This window comes from Mesoplodon bidens (assembly GCF_964165515.1).
Source record: "Mesoplodon bidens genome assembly, chromosome: 19".
NCBI lineage: Eukaryota > Metazoa > Chordata > Mammalia > Artiodactyla > Ziphiidae > Mesoplodon > Mesoplodon bidens.
Genome location: NC_138179.1, coordinates 24,821,637 through 24,842,812, shown reverse-complemented (window position 1 = coordinate 24,842,812; position 21,176 = coordinate 24,821,637). Strand labels below are relative to the sequence as shown.

The 21,176-nt window shown below is 43.3% G+C and overlaps 1 protein-coding gene across 1 annotated transcript in view; it reads right to left on the bottom strand.

Moving 5' to 3' along the window:
* DNAH9 (dynein axonemal heavy chain 9) overlaps positions 1 to 21,176 on the bottom strand; it is a gene marked incomplete at its 5' end in the record, with an annotated part of 303,352 nt that overhangs the window by 205,888 nt on the left and 76,288 nt on the right. Inside the window, 5 exons of the mRNA XM_081219032.1 lie at positions 1,071 to 1,196; positions 2,355 to 2,507; positions 10,244 to 10,370; positions 10,679 to 10,809; positions 13,289 to 14,159. Coding sequence (XP_081075158.1) covers positions 1,071 to 1,196; positions 2,355 to 2,507; positions 10,244 to 10,370; positions 10,679 to 10,809; positions 13,289 to 14,159 — 1,408 coding nt within the window. The remainder of the gene's footprint in view (positions 1 to 1,070; positions 1,197 to 2,354; positions 2,508 to 10,243; positions 10,371 to 10,678; positions 10,810 to 13,288; positions 14,160 to 21,176) is intronic.

Genomic DNA, 21,176 nt, shown 5'->3' with positions numbered 1-21,176 from the left:
GTGTGGTGTAACTGACCTCTTACCTGCTATCAACACTCCCTCTTTTGGTTTCCATGACTACCATTCCTTGGTGTTCCTTCCATCAGAAAAGATTGTTTCTCATTCTGCTCTACTGGCTTCTCCTTGCCTACACAGCCTTTGAATGATGCTCAAGGGTTTGTTCTGCACCCTCATCTCAGTCTGCATATTTTCCAGGTCAATCTTATCTACTCCTCGGGCTTCAGTTACCACCAAATATCTGTAGCCCCAAATAAACCAAACCAACACTAGTACTAGCCATTAACAGGGGAGGGAGGAGTGGTGTATTGCAGCCAGAGTCATTAAAAATAGCCTCATTAACTCTCCTCTTTCTCTTGTTACCCTCCTGAGAGCCCGGTGAAGGATTCAGATATCCTGGAATGAGACGAGACTCCCAAGCGTGGTCCACGAGCGCTGTCCTCCAGTTTCCTCTCCAGACCCACCTGCCACCTCTTGCTCCCTCTTCCCCTAACTCCTGCTTCCACCACACTCAGGCCTCAAACACATTCCACTCTCCCTTGCTTCTGAGCTTTTGCCTGTACTCTTACCCACGCTTCATTGCTCTTTCCATCTTTCACGTGTTTCAAACCTCAGCTTAGGCATCATATCCTCAGGAGGGTGATCCCCAGACCCCGCTAACCAGCTACAGGCTCCCAGAGGACCCTGAGCCTCCTTTATTGTCACACCAGGTCCCACTTGTAGGTGACTGACTTCCATGTCAGTCTGTAAGCCCCAGCAGGGCAGGGTTACATTGTCATGCCTCTGGCTGGTGTCTCCTGCGCTCGGCAAACAGCTTGGCACACACAAAGTGGGCTGGCTCAGTGAGCTGAACTGTCTACGTTTTCTCCCTACTGTAGCCAACGGAGTAAAAATGGACGACCCTTAATTCTCCAAGGTAGGGGTTGGATTGCGTCACGGCTGACAGTTCCCCTGGTCCCTCGTGCTGACCCCTTCTAGACCAGCCTCTGGCAGCCCCAGGAGGCTGACGGAGATCACTGAGGAAGAGAGCAAGCAGAGGATTGGGCCCACAGAGGTCCCGCCTTGGAGAATACCTGAGCTGGATAGTCAAAGAGCCACTGCTCCCTCGGCTTCTCTTCATAGGCAGTTATGCCTTCTGTCATCTCGTGCCTCACGGTGGCCTTCATGTGAGCAAGCACATGGTTCAGCCATATTTCTACCTGGAAGAAGAACTCGGGGTTAGATGCTGGGTTCCTAAGATGTGCTCAGTGATACACTTCACTCAGCCTGAGGGAGTGAAGAAAATGAGCCCAGGCACGATGGACAACCCCAAACAGCCGCCAGAAGGCACAGGGAGACAGTTCGTTTGTGTAACGCAGGACGGGGCTCAATTAACAACAGGGGGGATACGCCCACTGGGGCCCACTGGGCAGAGGAGTAGGTTCAGGGGATGTGGGGCTGCCACCCAGAGTTCTCATGAGGAAATCTTAATCTGGGTTGAGCTGGGTGTAAATAAGTCAGTGGATTCTCGTGACCTTGTCCACGCTGAGCATGAAGCCAAAGGCCAGGATTATATTTTCCAACTAAATGCTTTCTGGGTCTACAAAAAGAACAGCCAAGGTTTGAATCAAACCCCAAGGTCCCTTTCATAAAACTGAGAATGTGTGACTATTTTCAAGTACGAGAATTGCTTTCCAAGATACATGTGGATGAAGGTGGAACTCTGAAAAGATCTCTTCTCCAGGTGTTACTCTGGACTGGATTAGAACCCCAGGGACAATGCTTTGTTGGATCATTTAGGACAGTGACCAAAGTAGCGCTTATCCTTTAGCGGTGGTGGTGAAAGATGGAAGGAGGTTTAAGGCGAGAATGGTCTCATGTTTTGTGTTTCTTGAATTGTACCCGGGAGATTTGGAGGTGGTAGTTTCTGGAGAAGGGCGGTGGTGGGCTCTCCACAGGGTAGAGCTGTGAGAGATGTACTGTACAGAGAAGTGATCGTTCAGGAATATGGTTGATTTCAAAGGGCATGCTCTCCCAGGGAAGGTGTCGGTGTCCTACACTCCCCCGTGGGGTGCTCCAGGGCTTCTCATGCTAAAGTCTCCTGGTGCTACTAATCATTTTAAAATCCTTCTCTCTTTGACTCAGGTAATTGTTTATGTGCATTTTATTCCTCTCTGCACAGGTCTTTGGTTAAGGAAGATATATAGATATTGACATGTGTCCTTCCCATAGAGAGGAAAGCAGGCACTGGAAGCTGCTCCAACATTGGTTCAAGTCAAGGGAACTGGCAGTCCCAGGGCACAGACAGCAATTCCGGCCCAAGGTCACAAAGGCTGATGCCTGAATGCAGACACTTGAGAGAGAAAGGCATACGTTACCTGCCCACTGCAGTCACAGGGCTCACTGAAGGCCACATACTCTTCTTCCTTGCTGTACATGCCAAGACTGATCTTGGTAGGTTTCTCACTGCCATCCAGCTGGAAATGCATCTTCGCCATATTGTCAAAGAGTTTGGAAAGGTGTCGTTGAACCTATGAAGGAAACCATGCCAACAGAGTGGAGAGCATGTCTGGGAAGTTACTTATTAGTATTGCTTAGAGGGCTACCATGTGACAACCATGTGACAACCACTAGAGTGTTGGGTCTCATCATTTTGAGACTCAGACTCTGTTCTCTAGCAGTGGTTCTCAAAGTGTGGTCCTCAGACCAGCAGCAACACTTGGGAAGAAATCCTTGGAAATGCAGATTCTCCAGCCCCAGCCACACCTACGAGTCAGAGACTGGGGATGGGGTCTAGGAATCAGTATTTTAATAAGCCTTCTGGGTAATTCTGATGCACTTTCAAGTTGGAGAACCACTGTCTACAGCTCAAAATGTCAACAGTGTATCCATTAGGATACACACACACACACACATATGTATTTATATACTTTACTTTTTTCTTGTTTATTGACATATAGTTGACCTACAATATTGTATCAGTTTCAGATGTACAACATAGTGATTCCATATGTTTATGGATAATGCACCATACAAAGTTATTTGAATATTACTGACTATATTCCCTGTGCTGCACATTATACGCCTGTGACTTATTTATTCTGTAACTGGTATTTTGTACCTCTTCATCCCCTTCATCTATTTCACCCATCCCCCTATGCCCTCCCTCCTCTGGCAACCACTAGTTTGTTCTTTGTATCTGTGAATCTGTTTTAGTTTGTTATATATTTGTTCATTTGTTTTGTTTTTTAGATTCCACATATAAATAAAAACAGATGAATGGATAAAGAAGATGTGGTAAAGATCTACAATGTAATATTACTCAGCCATAAAGAAGAATGAAATCTTGCCATTTGCAAGAACATGGATGGACCTGGAGAGTATAATGCCATGTGAGATAAGTCAGACAGACAAAGACAGGTACTTTAATATTTTAAAAAATTGTAACACAGTAGGCTTCTATTTTACATATGAGTCAGGTTTGTCACAAAGAAATGATATACCCAAGACTAGATGGCTAATTAGTGCCTAGAATCAAGGGCTAGAACCCCAAATTTTGGGTTCCTCATATACACTCACATAAACCACCCCAATGTCCCATTAATACAACTCCCAATCTTACCTTTCCATGGAAATCTTAGCTATTACTTTTGACCACTACTTACTGCATCTCTCTCCAGAAGCACATCAAAGGCATTCTCTTTAAAGGCTTAGCCCCTTCCATTTTGCCATCCTCAAAGCTTCTCTAACTCTAGAGAGTAAAAGCCATTGATGGGACTCTGTGGTAAACTGCACAAAGGTTTTGGCAAGGTGAGATTTCTGATGTGTGAACTGCTGATTTTCAACAATGAACTCTATACTGGAAATGAAGTGATACATTACTCTCTTTTCACTGTTTCCAAGGAGGATTAAGAAAAGGATATATAAGATCAAGATCCATTCCATATGGGAACAGAGTCAAGGATGGACACTCGAATTAAATAAACAAATCAAGCCTAAAGTTTGGGAACTCCGGTCTGAAGGAGCAGCTGAGAGGCCTTTTCACGCGGCTCCCTACGAGCAAGTGAAACTAGACTAAGTGCAAAGGAATAAAAGGACATCAGAGAGTCCAGGAGTCTACGTGACCTGGTGGGACCCCTCGCCCAGGATCTCCCTTGCCTTGCTTATGCTTGACCATGTGGCTGACAGGGTCTTGGTGCTCCGGCCAGGTGGCAGGCCTGAGTCTCTGAGGTGGGAGAGCCGAGTTCAGGACACTGGTCCACCAGAGACCTCCCAGCGCCACATAATATCAATTGGCGAGAGCTCTCCCAGAGATCTCCGTCTCAACGCTAAGACCCAGCTCCACTCAACGACCAGCAAGCTCCAGTGCTGGACACCCCATGCCAAACAACTAGAAAGACAGGAACACAATCCCACCCATTAGCAGAGAGGCTGCCTATAATCATACTAAGTTCACAGACACTCCAAAACACACCACTGGACGTGGTCCTGCCCACCAGAAAGACAAGATCCAGCCTCATCCACCAGAACACAGGCACCAGTCCCCTCTACCAGAAATCCTACACAACCCACGGAACGAACCTTAGGCACACAACCCACGGAACCAAGCTTAGGCACTGGGGGCAGACACCAAAGACAACGGGAACTATGAACCTGCAGCCTGCAAAAGGAGCCCCTAAACACAGCAAGTTAAGCAAAATGAGAAGACAGAGAAATACACAGCAGATGAAGGAGCAAGATAAAAACCCACCAAACCAAACAAATGAAGAGGAAATAGGCAGTCTACCTAAAAAGAATTCAGAGTAATGATAGAAAACGTGATCCAAAATCTTGGAAATAGAATGGAGAAAATACAAGAAACGTTTAACAAAGACGTAGAAGAACTAAAGAGCAAACAAACAATGATGAACAACACAGTAAATGAAATGAAAAATTCTCTAGAAGGAATCAATAGCAGAATAACTGAGGCAGAAGAGCAGCTAAGTGACCTGGAAGATAAAATAGTGGAAATAACTACCACAGAGCAGAATAAAGAAAAAAGAATGAAAAGAATTGAGGACAGTCTCAGAGACCTCTGGGATAACATTAAACTCACCAACATTCGAATTATTGGGGTCCCAGAAGAAGAAGAGAAAAAGAAAGGGTCTGAGAAAATATTTGAAGAGATTATAGCTGAAAACTTCCTTAATATGGGAAAGGAAATAGTCAATCAAGTCCAGGAAGCACAGAGAGTCCCATACAGGAAAAATCCAAGGAAAAACACACCAAGACACATATTAATCAAACTATCAAAAATTAAATACAAAGAAAAAATATTAAAAACAGCAAGGGAAAAGCAACAAATAACATATAAGGGAATCCCCATAAGGTTAACAGCTGATCTTTCAGCAGGAACTCTGCAAGCCAGAAGGGAGCGGCAGGACATATTTAAAGTGATGAAAGGGAAAAACCTACAACCAAGATTACTCTACCCAGCAAGGATCTCATTCAGGCTCGACAGAGAAATGAAAACCTTTACAGGCAAGCAGAAGCTAAGAGAATTCAGCACCACAAAACCAGCTTTACAAAAAATGCTAAAGGAACTTCTCTAGGCAGGCAACACAAGAGAAGGAAAAGATCTACAATAACAAACCCAAAACAATTAAGAAAATGGTAATAGGAACATACATATCAATAATTATCTTAAATGTAAATGGATTAATGCTCCAACCAAAAGACACAGACTGGCTGAATGGATACAAAAACAAGACCCGTATATATGCTGTCTACAAGAGACCCACTTCAGATCTAGGGACACATACAGACTGAAAGTGAGGGGATGGAAAAAGATATTCCATTAAAATGGAAATCAAAAGAAAGGTGGAGTAGCAATTCTCACATCAGACACAATGACTTTAAAATAAAGACTTTTACAAGAGACAAAGAAGAACACTACATAATGATCAAGGGATCAATCCAAGAAGAAGATATAACAATAGTAAATATTTATACATCCAACATAGGAGCACCTCAATACATAAGGCAAATGCTAACAGCCATAAAAAGGGAAATCAACAGTAACACACTAATAGTAGGGGACTTTAACACCCCTCTTTCACAAATGGACGGATCATCCAAAATGAAAATAAATAAGGAAACACAAGCTTTAAATGATACATTAAACAAGATGGACTTAACTGACATTTATAGGACATCCCATTCCAAAACAACAGAATATACTTTCTTCTCAAGTGCTCATGGAATGTTCTCCAGGATAGATCATATCTTGGGTCACAAATCAAGCCTTGGTAAATTTAAGAAAATTGAAATCGTATCAAGTATCTTTTCTGACCACAACGCTATGACACTGATAGCAATTACAGAAAAAAAAAACTGTAAAAAATACAAACACATGGAGGCTAAACAATACACTATTTAATAACAAAGTGGTCACTGAAGAAATCAAAGAGGAAATTAAAAAATACCTAGAAACAAATGACAATGGAGACACGACGACCCAAAACCTATGGGATGCAGCAAAAGCAGTTCTAAGAGGGAAGTTTATAGCAATACAATCCCACCTTAAGAAACAGGAAACATCTCGAATAAACAACCTAACCTAGCACCTAAAGCAATTAGAGAAAGAAGAACAAAAACATCCCAAAGTTAGCAGAAGGAAAGAAATCATAAAGATCAGAGCAGAAATAAATGAAAAAGAAATGAAGGAAATGATAGCAAAGATCAATAAACCTAAAAGCTGGTTCTTTGAGAAGATAAACAAAATTGATAAACCATTAGCCAGACTCATCAAGAAGAAAAGGGAGAAGACTCAAATCAATAGAATTAGAAATGAAAAAGGAGAAGTAACAACTGACACTGCAGAAATACAAAGGATCATGAGAGATTACTACAAGCAACTATATACCAATAAAATGGACAACCTGGAAGAAATGGACAAATTCTTAAAAAGCACAACCCTCAGAGACTGAACCAGGAAGACATAGAAAATATAAACAGACCAATCACAAGCACTGAAATTGAAACCGTGATTAAAAATCTTCCAACAAACAAAAGCCCAGGACCAGATGGCTTCACAGGCGAATTCTATCAAACATTTAGAGAAGAGCTAACACCTTTCCTTCTCAAACTCTTCCAAAATATAGCAGAGGGAGGAGCACTCCCAAACTCATTCTACAAGGCCACCATCACCTTGATACCAAAACCAGACAAGGATGTCACAAAGAAAGAAAACTACAGGTCAATATCACTGATGAACATAGATGCAAAAATCCTCAACAAAATACTAGCAAACAGAATCCAACAGCACATTAAAAGCATCATACACCATGATCAAGTGGGGTTTATCCCAGGAATGCAAGGATTCTTCAATAAATGCAAATCAATCAATGTAATACACCATATTAACAAATTGAGGGATAAAAACCAAATGATCATCTCCATAGATGCAGAAGAAGCTTTTGACAAAATTCAACACCCATTTATGATAAAAATACTCCAGAAAGTAGGAATAGAGGGAACCTACCTCAACATAATAAAGGCCATATATGACAAATCCCCAGCCAACATCATTCTCAATGGTGAAAAACTGAAACCATTTCCTCTAAGATCAGGAACCAGACAAGGCTGTCCACTCTCACCACTATTATTCAACATAGTTTTGGAAGTTTTAGCCACAGCAATCAGAGAAGAAAAAGAAAGAAAAGGAATCCAAATCAGAAAAGAAGAAGTAAAATTGTCACTGTTTGCAGATGACATGATACTATATATAGAGAATCCTAAAGATGCTACCAGAAAACTACTGGAACTAATCAATGAATTTGGTAAAGTAGCAGGATACAAAATTAATGCACAGAAATCTCTTGCACTCCTATACACTAATGATTAAATATCTGGAACAGAAGTTAAGAAAACACTCCCATTTACCACTGCAACAAAAAGAATAAAATACCTAGGAATAAACCTACCTAAGGAGACAAAAAACCTGTATGCAGAAAACTATAAGACACTGATGAAAGAAATTAAAATGATACAAACAGATGGAGAGATAGACCATGTTCTTGGATTGGAAGAATCAGCATTGTGAAAATGAGTCTACTACCCAAAGCAATCTACAGATTCAATGCAATCCCTATCAAACTACCAATGGCATTTTTCACAGAACTAGAACAAAAAATTTCACAATCTGTATGGAAACACAAAAGACCCCGAATACCCAAAGCAATCCTGAGAAAGAAAAACGGAGCTGGAGGAATCAGGCTCTCTGACTTCAGACTATACTACAAAGCTACAGTAATCAAGACAGTATGGTAGTGGCACAAAAACAGAAATATAGGTCAATGGAACAGTATAGCAAGCCCAGAGATAAACCCACGCACATATGGTCAACTTATCTTTGATAAAGGAGGCAAGAATATACAATGAAGAAAAGACAGCCTCTTCAATAAGTGGTGCTGGGAAAACTGGACAGCTACATGTAAAAGAATCAAAGTAGAACACTCCCTAACACCATACACAAAAATAAACTCAAAATGGATTAAAGACCTAAATATAAGGCCAGACACTATAAAACTCTTAGAGGAAAACATAGGCAGAACATTCTATGATATACATCACAGCAAGATCCTTTTTGACCCACCTCCTAGAGAAAGGGAAATAAAAACAAAAATAAACAAATGGGACCTAATGAAACTTAAAAGCTTTTGCACAGCTATGGAAACCATAAACAAGACGAAAAGACAACCTTCAGAATGGGAGAAACTATTTGCCAATGAAGCAACTGACAAAGGATTAATCTCCAAAATATACAAGCAGCTCATGCAGCTCAATACCAAAAAAACAACCCAATCCAAAAATGGGCAGAAGACCTAAATAGACATTTCTCCAAAAAAGATATACAGATTGCCAACAAAGACATGAAAGGATGCTCAACATCACTAATCATTAGAGAAATGCAAGTCAAAATTAAAACGAGGTATCACCTCACACTGGTCAGAATGGTCATCATCAAAAAATCTACGAACAATAAATGCTAGAGAGGGTGTGGAGAAAAGGGGACCCTCTTGCTCTGTTGGTGGGAATGTAAATTGATACAGCCACCATGGAGAACAGTATGGAGGTTCCTTAAAAAACTAAAAATAGAACTACTATATGACCCAGCAATCCCACTACTGGGCGTATACCCTGAGAAAACCATAATTCAAAAAGAGTCATGTACCACAATGTTCACTGCAGCTCTATTTACAATAGCCAGGACATGGAAGCAATCTAAGTGTCCATCGGCAGATGAATGGATAAAGAAGATGTGGCACATATATACAATGGAATACTACTCAGTCATAAAAATTAACGAGGGCTTCCCTGGTGACGCAGTGGTTGGGAGTCCGCCTGCCGATGCGGGGGACGCGGGTTCGTGCCCCGGTCCGGGAGGATCCCACATGCCGCGGAGCGGCTGGGCCCGTGAGCCATGGCCGCTGAGCCTGCGCGTCCGGAGCCTGTGCTCCGCAATGGGAGGGGCCGCGGCGGTGGGAGGCCCACGTACAGCAAAAAAAAAAAAAAAAAAAAAAAAAAAAAAAAATTAACGAAACTGAGTTATTTGTAGTGAGGTGGATGAACCTAGAGTCTGTCATACAGAGTGAAGTGAGTCATAAAGAGAAAAACAAATATCGTATATTAACGCATATATGTGGAATCTAAAAAAAAAAAGAAAAGGTTCTGAAGAACCTAGGGGCAGGACAGGAATAAAGACGCAGATGTAGAGAATGGACTTGAGTACACAGGGAGGGGGAATGGTAAGCTGGGATGAAGTGAGAGAGTGGCATAGGCATATATACACTACCAAACGTAAAATAGTTAGCTAGTGGGAAGCAGCTGCATAGCACAGGGAGATCAGCTCGGTGATTTGTGACCACCTAGAGGGGTGGGATAGGGAGGGTGGGAGGGGGACACAAGAGGGAGGGGATATGGGGATATTTGTATATGTATAGCTGATTCACTTGGTTATACAGCAGCAACTAACACAACAATGTAAAGCAATTATACTCCAATAAAGCTGTTAAAAAAAAAAGCCACTGATGGGCTTGGGGGAGGGCATCCTGAGAAGCAGTAATGGTGGAAATGTAGAAACCTCTGAGGTTAGGGATGATGAGGATGGCAACACAGGTCTGAAATACATACACCACCTAAGGGGGCGTTAACGGGGAACCTGAAACTCTCCTGGTGGAGCATCTTGGTCCTTCTGAATGTTACTACAGGCACTTCCCCAGCTTACCTGTTGCGGGGCTGTGCTGTTGGAAAGGATGTCTAACAGGTCAGAAGAGGAGAGAAAGTAAAACCTAGGGAAGGCAAGCCTTTTGGTGTCCAGGTACTCCGCCAGGGCCTTCTCACACAGGTACAGTCTGTGGGCACAAAGAATTTCCTCATTAGGTTTGCCTAGATCCATAGGCACATAGATGTTACCTAAATGCAAACAAGTGTGACCTATGGATTACACACAGAAATCATGTATGCATGGAACATGTATGGGTATTTGCAAACATCACAATAAACACCTCTAATAATACCCCATATTACCCGACCACACAGGCAAATTAAGGTACACAACCAGACATACTCTCTCACTCGGGCAGTTAAATAAGGTAAGGATCTCAGAGACAGAGTGGGGAAAGGAAACACATTACAAAAGGGGCTGCAAACCGACCATCACCTGCTCTGAATATCTTCCAACTTTTCATAAAGACCTGATTTGTTGGTGGCTTCCACTACGTTTGGAGTTTTGTGAGCATCATAAGCTAACTCTTTAAAGTCAATGTCGATGCCTTCAAATCGTTTAAAATCCTGCAAATAAAAATGTGGAAAAAAATTAACTACCACCCCCCTCAATTTCAAGATGCTACCTTCATGTACTAAGTCTGCTTTCGAAAACTGCTCCTAGTTGTCTAATACAGAGATTAGTCTCAAGGGAGGAAATGCCTTTAGTTTGAAACAGTGGTTTGCAAACATTTTGGTCTTGAAGTCCCTTTGTTTGTAAAAATTACTGAGGAGTGGAAAGAGCTTTTGTTTATGTAGGTAATATTATATCTATCAATGTATATTCTAAATTAGAAGCTAAAGTTGAGAAACTTTAAAAAATATTTAATCAATTCATTTAAAAAATAACAATAATAAGCCCATTATGTTAACATATAACATATTTTATACAAAATAATTATATTCTCCAAAACAATATAACTTAGAGAAAAAGTGGCATCATTTCACGCTTTTTTTTTGTTTGTTTTGGCAAATATCTGTAATGTCTAACTTAGAAGATGGCCAGATTCTCTTCTCTGCTTCTGCATTCAGTCTGTTGTGATATCACATCATGTAGCCTCTGGAAAACTCCACTGTACGCTCATGGAAGAATGAGTTAAAAAGGCAAATACCATCAGCATTATTATAAAGATAATTTTGACCTTGAGGATCCCCTGGAAAGGTCTCAGGGACCACCCCCAGGGGTCAGCAGACCACACTTTGAGGACTGTTGGCATAAAATACATAATTCCTGTCAGGGAGATGGTGGATCCAATGTTCTTTCTGGGTCCAAGCAAAAGTTTATATAACCAAAGTAAGTGTTTCCACAGCAAATGTGCTACTATGATGTCAAAGTTAATTAGATATTATCATTCCCCACAAATGCACACACCCTCACAGTGTTGTTGAAATGACTGAGACAATAATAAATGCGAAGCACTTTAGGCCAACACCCGGCACCTGATGAGAGCTTGTGTGGCTATTATTACATAACAACAATCATAATGGTATGTGCTGTGTGCGCTACTTTAACTTCTTGAAGTAGGGACTAGTATTAGTCCCAATTTACAGATGAGAAAACCAAGACACTGAGAGCGTAAGTAACTTCCCTAAGGTCCGGCAACTCAAACCCGGGCCACTGGCTCCAGTCTGCTGGGACCTCTGTGATCTGGGCCTCTCTCCCAAGAAGATTTAAAAACAAGAGGGTGAGGTGAAGTAAATTACGATTCCTCAGTGAGATACCTTATGCCAATTAAAAATGAAAAAGTATCAAGGTTATAGAAATATCGGAAATATCTGACATAAATGTTCAAATGAAAAGAGCCAAATAGAAAACTGTAATTACACTGAGAGAAGTTGTGTAAAAACATGTATATATGTGAAAAAAAGTTGGGAAATATTCATGAGTGAAAATATTTACTAGGTAGGGTGTAAGATGATGACTGATTTATTACATTTCAGAGTTGTCTTTGTTACCATATTGTTAATACAAAGAAAATAAATGTATTTATATGTTTTACACACAAACCTGAGAAGTTAATGATATGAATTCTTTATTATGTTGGATTGAAAGTTCTCAAATGTCTCCTTTAAAATGTGTACAAAAGTCTCCACCCACACCCCCTTCTCATTAAACCTGCCCTTCTTCAATCATTAGCATTGGAGATTAATAAAATCCGGCTTATTCAATTTTGCTTAATGACAATAGCTATAGCAGGATTATCTTCTGTTATTTTTCATTGCAAATGTACAATCTTTAATCTGCATTATTACACTAAATATGCATTTGTGGGATGAGCTGGAAAAATATATTTTGATGGAATGTGCTTTAACTCTGAAACAAGGTCTGGACAACATATGACATTTTGGAATCAAACTAATTTGTAAGCAGAGAACTCGCTGTGCTGCTGTGCTGAGGGACAGAAGAAGTCTGGAAAATCTCTTTTTAAATGAATTAGAGTCCACTGGCGGGGGGAAGTACATTAATGCACATTAATTAGGACAAATTACAAGGGGCAAGCAACTACAGGAAAGGTAGTAATGAGAAGAATGCATATTCAGAGAAATTCCTCATTTAGTATTTAGCTGAAGACTGGTATTTAGCATGCTGGCACAGGCCCGAGTTTTACAGAACAGCTCGCTGCAGAGAAGGAACTTGAGTTTGCCTGGAAACGACACTCACTTCCAATCAATACCTGCATTGTAATTATGTGTGGAGCACCCCAAGAGCAGCTCATATTTTTGACCTCCTTTCTCCTGTACACTTTTTTTGGTTTTGTTTTTAAAACCAGTTTCTCCTTTCTTTTTCCTACACATTAGGAACAAACTCGCTGGCAAACATTTCACTTTCTCTCTTTTCCTCTGCCTGACTTTTGGTGGCTTGGAAGGTCAGTGTTTATTGGAGGTAGCCCTGGGTGAAGACAAGGCAGGGAGGCAAAGAAGGAAAGGTCTAGAGAATGCAGGAACTGGGGGATCGTCCCTTGACTCAGGGGTGGGACAGAGGGAGCAGGATAACCACAGCAGGTACCTGGGGCAGCTGAGCCCGGATATCTTCAGATCCGATGAATATACTTTCTAGATGAGACCATGTGCGCTGCACGTCGAACCAGAGGGAGATGACGGCGTCAGCAGTGGACAGCTTCTTCTGCCAGCCTGACACTTCCTCCAGGAAGAAGGCAATGTACCTGGACAGCATCAGGTGCTGCAGCTGGACTTGGTTATCCTCCAGAACCTCGACGAGGTCCTCGTCGGACCGCAGCAGAGGCACGCAGGTCTGCGGGTGGGGCTCGTACTGGAATTCCATGCGGACCCAGGTGGTCTGCAGCTCCTTCAAGATCTTCTCCATGCCCATCTCTTTCACAGCTCTGTCTACAATGCCCCGGACCTCGTCCTCAAAGTGGTGGAGTTGAAGCTGTAGGAGGTGTGCCAGGGTGGTGCCCTCGTCCATGGTGAAGGTCACGCCCGTGGCCTGCATCAGCTGCCTCCAGTGCCGCTCCCGCATGGCCGGGTTCTGCAGTTTGGCCACAGCCCTCAGGGAGGTCAAGGTGTTCAAAATGGTGCTTTCCAGGCCTGTGAAGGCATCCCAGGCCCTGACCTCCTTGTCGAGGTTCCGGATGTGCCTGGCAAACCATTTGCACTCCAAGTCCATGGCCTCCACATTGATATCCATCCATGTGGTTGTCTCCCAGGCATGGATACTGGAGGTCACCATCCCAATTGTGTCCCAGAGCTCCTTCAGCTGGCACGCCTCCTTCCTGCACTGCCTCAGTTGCTTATAGTCAGGGATGGTGACCTCAAACAAGCTAGCAGACTCAGAAATGGAGGCCATGGTGGATTCCATCTGCTGGATCTCCATGTGCCTGGCATCCAGCATCTGATGAGGGTCAGTGCTATCAAACCTACAAAACACAATGTTTTCCCTTTATAAGTAGAGCACACAAGAGCCATCTCCTAGAATCACCAGAGTAATGACAGCTCGAATCCTTAAATCCTTAGTATTTTAGCAAAGGGCAGGGACTTTCACCAAAGCCTGGGAAGAAAAGACATCCAGGGTAGGTTGGAGTGGGACGAACATAACCAGTTGGCGATTCAAGAGGAACACCATGTCTGGATCTGTTCTTCACATCTGAGAGGGTAATAAAAATACTCCCCACCTCCCCACCCAGGTGCAGTGTGAAATACCCCTTTGTTCAAGCCCCCTTTAGACTCTGCTTCCACTTGCTGGCGTCCAGCCCACTTGACACAAAAGAGCATTGTCCTGTTACTGCAGAGGCTGTAAAGGCAAAGCTCCCGCCAGGAGCTACTTGTGGTGGGTGGTCTGTAAGTGACAGAGACCAACCCTGACCTACTCTGGCATTGCTCCCTCTAGGGCAAAGGCTCTCAGTCTTGGCTGCATGTTAGAGCCTCCTGGAAGCTTTAAATGATCTCCATGCCCAGGCTGCTCCCTGGTCTCATTCAATCAGAATCTTTGGGGGAGGGACCCAGGCAACAGCATTTTTCAAACTCCCCAGGTGATTCTGATGTGCCAGGTCGGCATCCTTCTCTGTGGTGAGGCTCATGCTAACGGCCTGCATCATCTTCAGGAAACAGTGTCTCCAGATGTGAGAACCACTGATAGGGACTTTGCAGTGTGAGCACAAAGCCCTCACCGCGGGCCTGCACTGCTTGGCTTTCCCACGCTGCATGCCTCCTATCAGGCTCCACATCTCCGAAGTACCTCCTTCAAGCTGCCCCTGATCTCCTCCCACATCCTGCGGCAGCCTCTGGCTCTGCGCTGCATGCGTATAAGCACTACATCGCGCTTTATAGCTCGAGCCCACATTTCCTCCTCCTCTTCTCCCCAGTGGGTGCTCACTGCCCCCACCGTTCCTCCTGGTCCTCACGGCCGTGAGCCTCCTTTACCCTGCAGCCCCTCCAACCTGCATTCCCGGCAGAGCCTCTCCTCCAACATAAGAACCGCACATGCACAGGGACCCACGTGGGTCAGGAGCACCCAGAACAATGTTCAAGGAGCCTCTCATTTTCCTCCCCCAGCCTCCCTTTATCCTTTCTTCCCATCATCAGTCTCAGATCTTCTTGTTTCTGTGTGCATGGAAGGCTAGATAGCAGGTATACCATGACTTAAGTGTGAATACCATCTTTCTCTAAAATCAGAATAGGGTATCACGGGGTCCAACATAAAGGGAAAGTTGAGAGGAAAGGAGTGATTAGAGAATTGGCCATTTCCTCTGATCGTGTGTGTGTGTGTGTGTGTGTGTGTGTGTGTGTGTGTGTGTGTGTGTGTGTGTGTGTGTGTGTGTGTGTGTGTGTGTGTGTGTGTGTGTGTGTGTGTGTGTGTGTGTGTGTGTGTGTGTGTGTGTGTGTGTGTGTGTGTGTGTGTGTGTGTGTGTGTTGGTTGGTGGGGTACAGAGGGGAGGGAAAAAGGAAGAAAATGACATACAAACTCCTTTTCTTGAACTCTCTCTCCTCTCAGTTGTCTCTGGAAATATCTGACTTGACGGATGGAAAGTAATCCTAATTAAAGTCATTTACCTGAACTGCTTGCCACTTAAGCCTAATTACCATGCAACACAATAACAGTTATGCATACCATTAAATTAGTGTCAGATTAACTTTGATGCTTGCTATGTTTGATTCCCGCTTGTTCCATCTAAATAGTTTTGGCTCATGTGCCCTGGTTGTGTATTTTCATCTTAAGAGAATGAGACTGATTATCACCGTGTGTCTTCACTGTTGTCCAGTCCCCAAGTGTTTCAGAATGGGTTGGAGTTCTCAGAGTTGAAGAGGGCCCTCTGTCTACATAGGCAAGTAGCTTTCTCTTCTATGAGAGCAGTAGAGAAAGACCTAGAAGGAAAGAAATGTAACATCTTCGTGGCAAGTGGGTCAACAGGAAAGAGTACCAAGCATGAAGGTTCCTTCTGCATATTCTCTCCAAAGACTAATTGTTGGAGTGTGTAGTGCGTTGGTTCTACTTTTTATCTTCATTAGAGTGAACTTGGAAAGTGAATTCAGCTACTTGGTGTCAGTATAAATCAGACAAATTCTAAAAGCCCACATTCTGTTTAATTTATTAATTGAATAAAATTCAGGCATATTCGATAGGATAGGCACTATCAGAGTGTTGGGGGTCTGTGGACACACAAGACAATGAATGATCTTCCTAACTCTTCTTTCCTCAGCGCACATGAACATCCTTGAATCAATATCGGTTCCTCAAATATTTGTAGGAGGTGATCATTTGTCAAACCAATTCCAAACTTCATCTGCCCCGTGGCATAATTTTTGTTTATGGTTTAAATCTGTGGGCTTTCATTTCCTGTAGCTGAGCACACATAAAAGTTAATTTGACCTAAGTAGTGAAAGGAACCTCTAGACAGGGGAGCAGGTAACCCTCTTCCTATTTCAAAGCTCTAGTGCAAACTGTCAGGATATTCACAGACCTGATTAATGTACCTAATAAACTTGAAGCAGTTCTCCAAAGCCTGGGGGAACAATACAGTGTGAGAACAAGAAAGTAATAGGAGGGGAAAGGGTGTAGTCAGTCTTTGAAATTGAAATAATAATGCAAAAGTGTTTTAATCTAAAAAAGAAATGCCTGGAAAGTCTGGATGAATAAAACTATAATTAAGAGAAATGGAAATACAGTGCTCATCTGTATGATCTTGGAAAAAGTACAGATTCGGGCCTGCCCTAGACATAGGCACAAAGAGAAAGAGAGGACTAAGTGACTTAAATGAATTCTTGGAAAGTGAGCAGCTGGTAAATGTCAACCTCAGTTCCGTACCTGCACATACAAGGAACAGTGACACACCTGTGCTTGATACCCCACAGGTACCATAAAACTCAGCACGCCCCCTCTGACCTGGTGACCTTTTGGCTCTTCCCTCCCTGTGGTCCCATCTCAGAAGCAGCAGAACACACCCCTTCCAGCTTACTGGTCCAGATGGAAGATGGAGAATTACACCAGGCTCTCTACCTGCTCATCTCCCATATTCACTCAATCCTGCTGATTCTCCCTCCTAAGTCTCCCTCACGTCCATCCTCCTCCTCCATGCTCACTGCCACGGCTTCAGTTCAGTCCTCCTGCTTCGCACCCAGCTGTTGCAATCACCCACCACCCCACGGAGGCCCCACCTTGAGTCCATCTCGCTCCACTCTGCTCTCTGCAGCCACAAGACTGGTGTTTCCATGATGTGTGTTGTTCTCATGCTTGTACTCCTCAGTGCTCATTCATGGTCAAGGCCTGGTCACCTGGACCTCTCCATTCTCATCTCCCACATCCTACATCCCAGCCACACATACATGCAGTCTTCCAGCTGCTGGTTATATTTTCATCCCCCTGTGTGTCTCTATGTTCTGCTTCCTTTGCCTGGAATATCTTCGCTGTCCACCCCTCTTTTTTCCAAATGGCTGAGTCTCATTTGCCCATTGGCTGAAGCACAGCTTCTGCAAGGGCTGTGAACTGCCTCCCCAGTGGGTGTTAAAGTTGGCCCCAATGGACATGTCTGGTTATTCATTTTTGAAACTGACCCTGAGGCTGTAAGTCCTTGAGGTCAGGGAATCTGTATTATCTGAAGATCCTAGCACTTAAATAATTTTTTGCTGACTCCACTGTTGAGAACACAACCGCTTCTGCTCTACGGAAGCCTGAGTCATGTGAGTGAGTCAGATTAACTGCAAGAACAGGGTCAAGTTGAACTAATGACATGTCTGAGGATACTGATATGTCCCTGAGAGATTTCATGACTAATACTACTGTTTTCTCCAACTTTTGAAGGGACAAGAGACCCTGCACAAGAAGATGAAGGCCTTTCTTTCCTCACGTTTGCTGCACTGGGCTATTTGGAAAGCCTTGCTTTGCTGGTTGTCATGCAGGACAGCACCCAATGGGAGGAGGTCTTTAGGAAGGTTCTCCCCACCGTTCACAGAATCTAGTGGCTGGCCAGCTGGAAACACTGATGGTCTCCATTGAACTGGAGCTTATAGGGATCAAATGCTTTGACCCAGAAACCCCTGGATTATCCTGATCTTCATGTGAGTACGGAGACTGGATAACATGGCATTCATTCCTTAAAGCCAGGAAGCCTGTGCTCAAGGGCAGGAACTGAACAAGAGAGCCGCTAAAAGCTTGGTGCATCCCTGTCACTCAAAGGGGAGAATGAGTCTCCAATTTCGAGAGGAGTGAGAAGGGCTTGAATCTGGCTATGATAATTTAGCCGATTACTGAGAAGTGAGAGAGCTCAGCTAGGAATGTGCTGATACAGCTTCGAATTAAGAACAGAAGGAAGAAGAAAAACTCAACTTGAACATGAAGAAAGAACCTCCCCCAATGACCTGACTTCATCCTGCACCTGTCAGACTGCAAGGGCCAAATGAGACACACACTTTCCTTTTCCTCCCAAAGACAAGATCAGCGTGAGCTTCACCTATAATCTAATCGGGAACAGAAACTTGCCTTCACAGAGATGCATTTTAGAAATTGATCTGAAAGTGGAGGAACCAGAACTCAACTCATTTGCCACACACGGTGTCTAAACATTTTAAACACACACATTCATGCACACGAAACTAAGAAACAAACTCATGCATTGACACCCATGAAGATTCCCTTCAGCAAAAAATCCACGATTCTGCTCTAGTCTTGATAGTTTTCTTGACAAGAAGAGAAAAACATCAAAATTGCAGTAATGTTTGGCTTTCCACACTGCTGTGAGCAGTTCTTTTCAAAGTAGTCTCTTGCAAAGATTCATCTGCATGTTAAATTAACAGATGTGAATTTGCAAGACCCAGTTAAGGGTAGCAATATCCTCACAGCCAGCAGATATCAATAAAAGTGCTAAGAAAGAAAAACCAATGCAGCTATCAAATTAAAAAACAACAAGAGCTGATCAATATACACACGTGATGTAACTAGGAAGGAGGGATACCAGCTTTCCAACAGACATACAGAAACACCAGCAAACGAGTGCTGTTCCGTTCAGGCAGTCTTGGGAGTCTGTTTGGGAAGATATTTCACCAGACATCTTTGAATTCCTTTTTAGAAATTTTTTAAAAAAGAGACAGATGATGTAAAGATATCAGTATCACTACCTTTGTGGCTGTTGCCTTCGGTGTGGATGTTGTTAGCACTGAGCAGGAATACCCAGCTTGGCTGCCCACCTGCCTCACCAGCTTTGGCCCTGTGTGTTCAGTGTCAAATTTCAGAAATTCAACTGCATGCCCAAGGGAGAATCCAAAGAATGTGCTTCAGACTCTGAAGGAATAGTCCCAAAAGAAGTTCCACAAATGTTTTGACCAATAGATGCTTCTTTGGAACAAGGGCATAGCTCCTAAGGCAATTATTCTAAAGGGACACAGACTCATTTGGAGTTATATGCCCCGGAATGATTGCTTAAAAGGGAACCAGTTACTTCCCTTCGGGAGGCAGTCTCTACCTTGGCTGCATATTGGAGTCACCTGGGGAGCATTACAAACTACTGATGCCCGGTCTCATCCCCAGAGAGTCTGATTTAGTTGGCCTGTGGGACAGACTGGACCCCAGGTGATTTCAATGCTTTAGAGCTCCATGTTGTACGTTTATCCTAAGTACAGTTTACACATCTGTCCTCCCCTGCCCCTTGACATACTCATCTCGTTCTCTCTAGCCCCAACTGTAATGCTTGGGAGACAGTAGCTGCTTAATCAATGTTTGATGAATGAATAATAGAATAGGTAGGCCCTCACTGTGTGCCAGGTGGGGTGACTAAGTCTCAGTTTGCCTGAAATAGAGGGGCTTCCCTGGATGTATGACTTTCAGTGTTAAAACCACAACTGTCCCAATTAGCACAGCACTGTAAATCAACTATGCTTTAATAAAAAAAAAAATATAGAAAAAAAAAACCCCAAAACTATCCCAGGTAAACCAGGATGGCTGGTTACCCTAGTGCCAGGTCCTATGCTAAAAACTTGCAAAGATTCGTTATTTAATCCTATCAACAACCTTATGAGGTGGATACTATTATTAACCCCGCTTTACAGATGAGGCAACTGAAGCAAAGAGATATTAAGTGACTGCCTGACTTAGGCAGTGAGTAGTGGACCTGAGATTAGACACCAGTCTTGTTAAATCCAGAGTCCATGTACTTAATCATTATGTTGTCTTTCCTCCCGATAAAGCTGTGATTTTTTTTTTCCATTTTGTTTGCTGCTTTAGCGTCTATCTCTCAATGTCAGATTTCTGTGTGTAAGTAACCCTTGAAAATAAAAAGCTCCCTTGCTCCTTACATAGGGCACTTTTCAGTCTAGAGACTTCCAAAACTACAGAAGAGACCCAGCAGGAAGCCCGCTAGGGAAACAGAAGCAAACTCTGGAGCTGGCCTGAGGGGAGAGTGTCCACTTCAGCTGGCATGTCAGCAGACACAGAGCCGGCTGGTACCCCTGACTGGAGCCCCCGACGCTGAGGAGCAGACCAGCGCAGACCCTGTAGATTTCTCCACCCAGGCAGTGAGCCCGAGAAAAGGACTTCTGTGTGTGTGTGCACGTGGGCACGTGTGGATGGGTGTTGCCCATCCCACAGTTGTTTTGTTCGTGTAAAGACCCCTGACCACAAGTAGGGAGGAGTCTGAGAACTAACTACTAAGCAGAGAAAGTACACCTTGAAGTAAATCCATCACTTCAAATCCTGCCATTAGGCTACTGAAATGCCTTCCAAAATTATTTTAAAATTCTATCAGCCACTATTTTAAACCAAAAGAACAGGAGTCTGGGAGAATTTAGAATACTAACAGTTTAATAAAAACCTAGTAATCTTACCACACACAATCCCTTTATAGACTTGGAGACACAGAAGCTTCTAGACTTTTTTAAGTATTTGTACAGTCTTTGTTCATCCCGCACGGGCCGCAGTGGTACTCTGTGAACATAAGCACCAGGGTCTA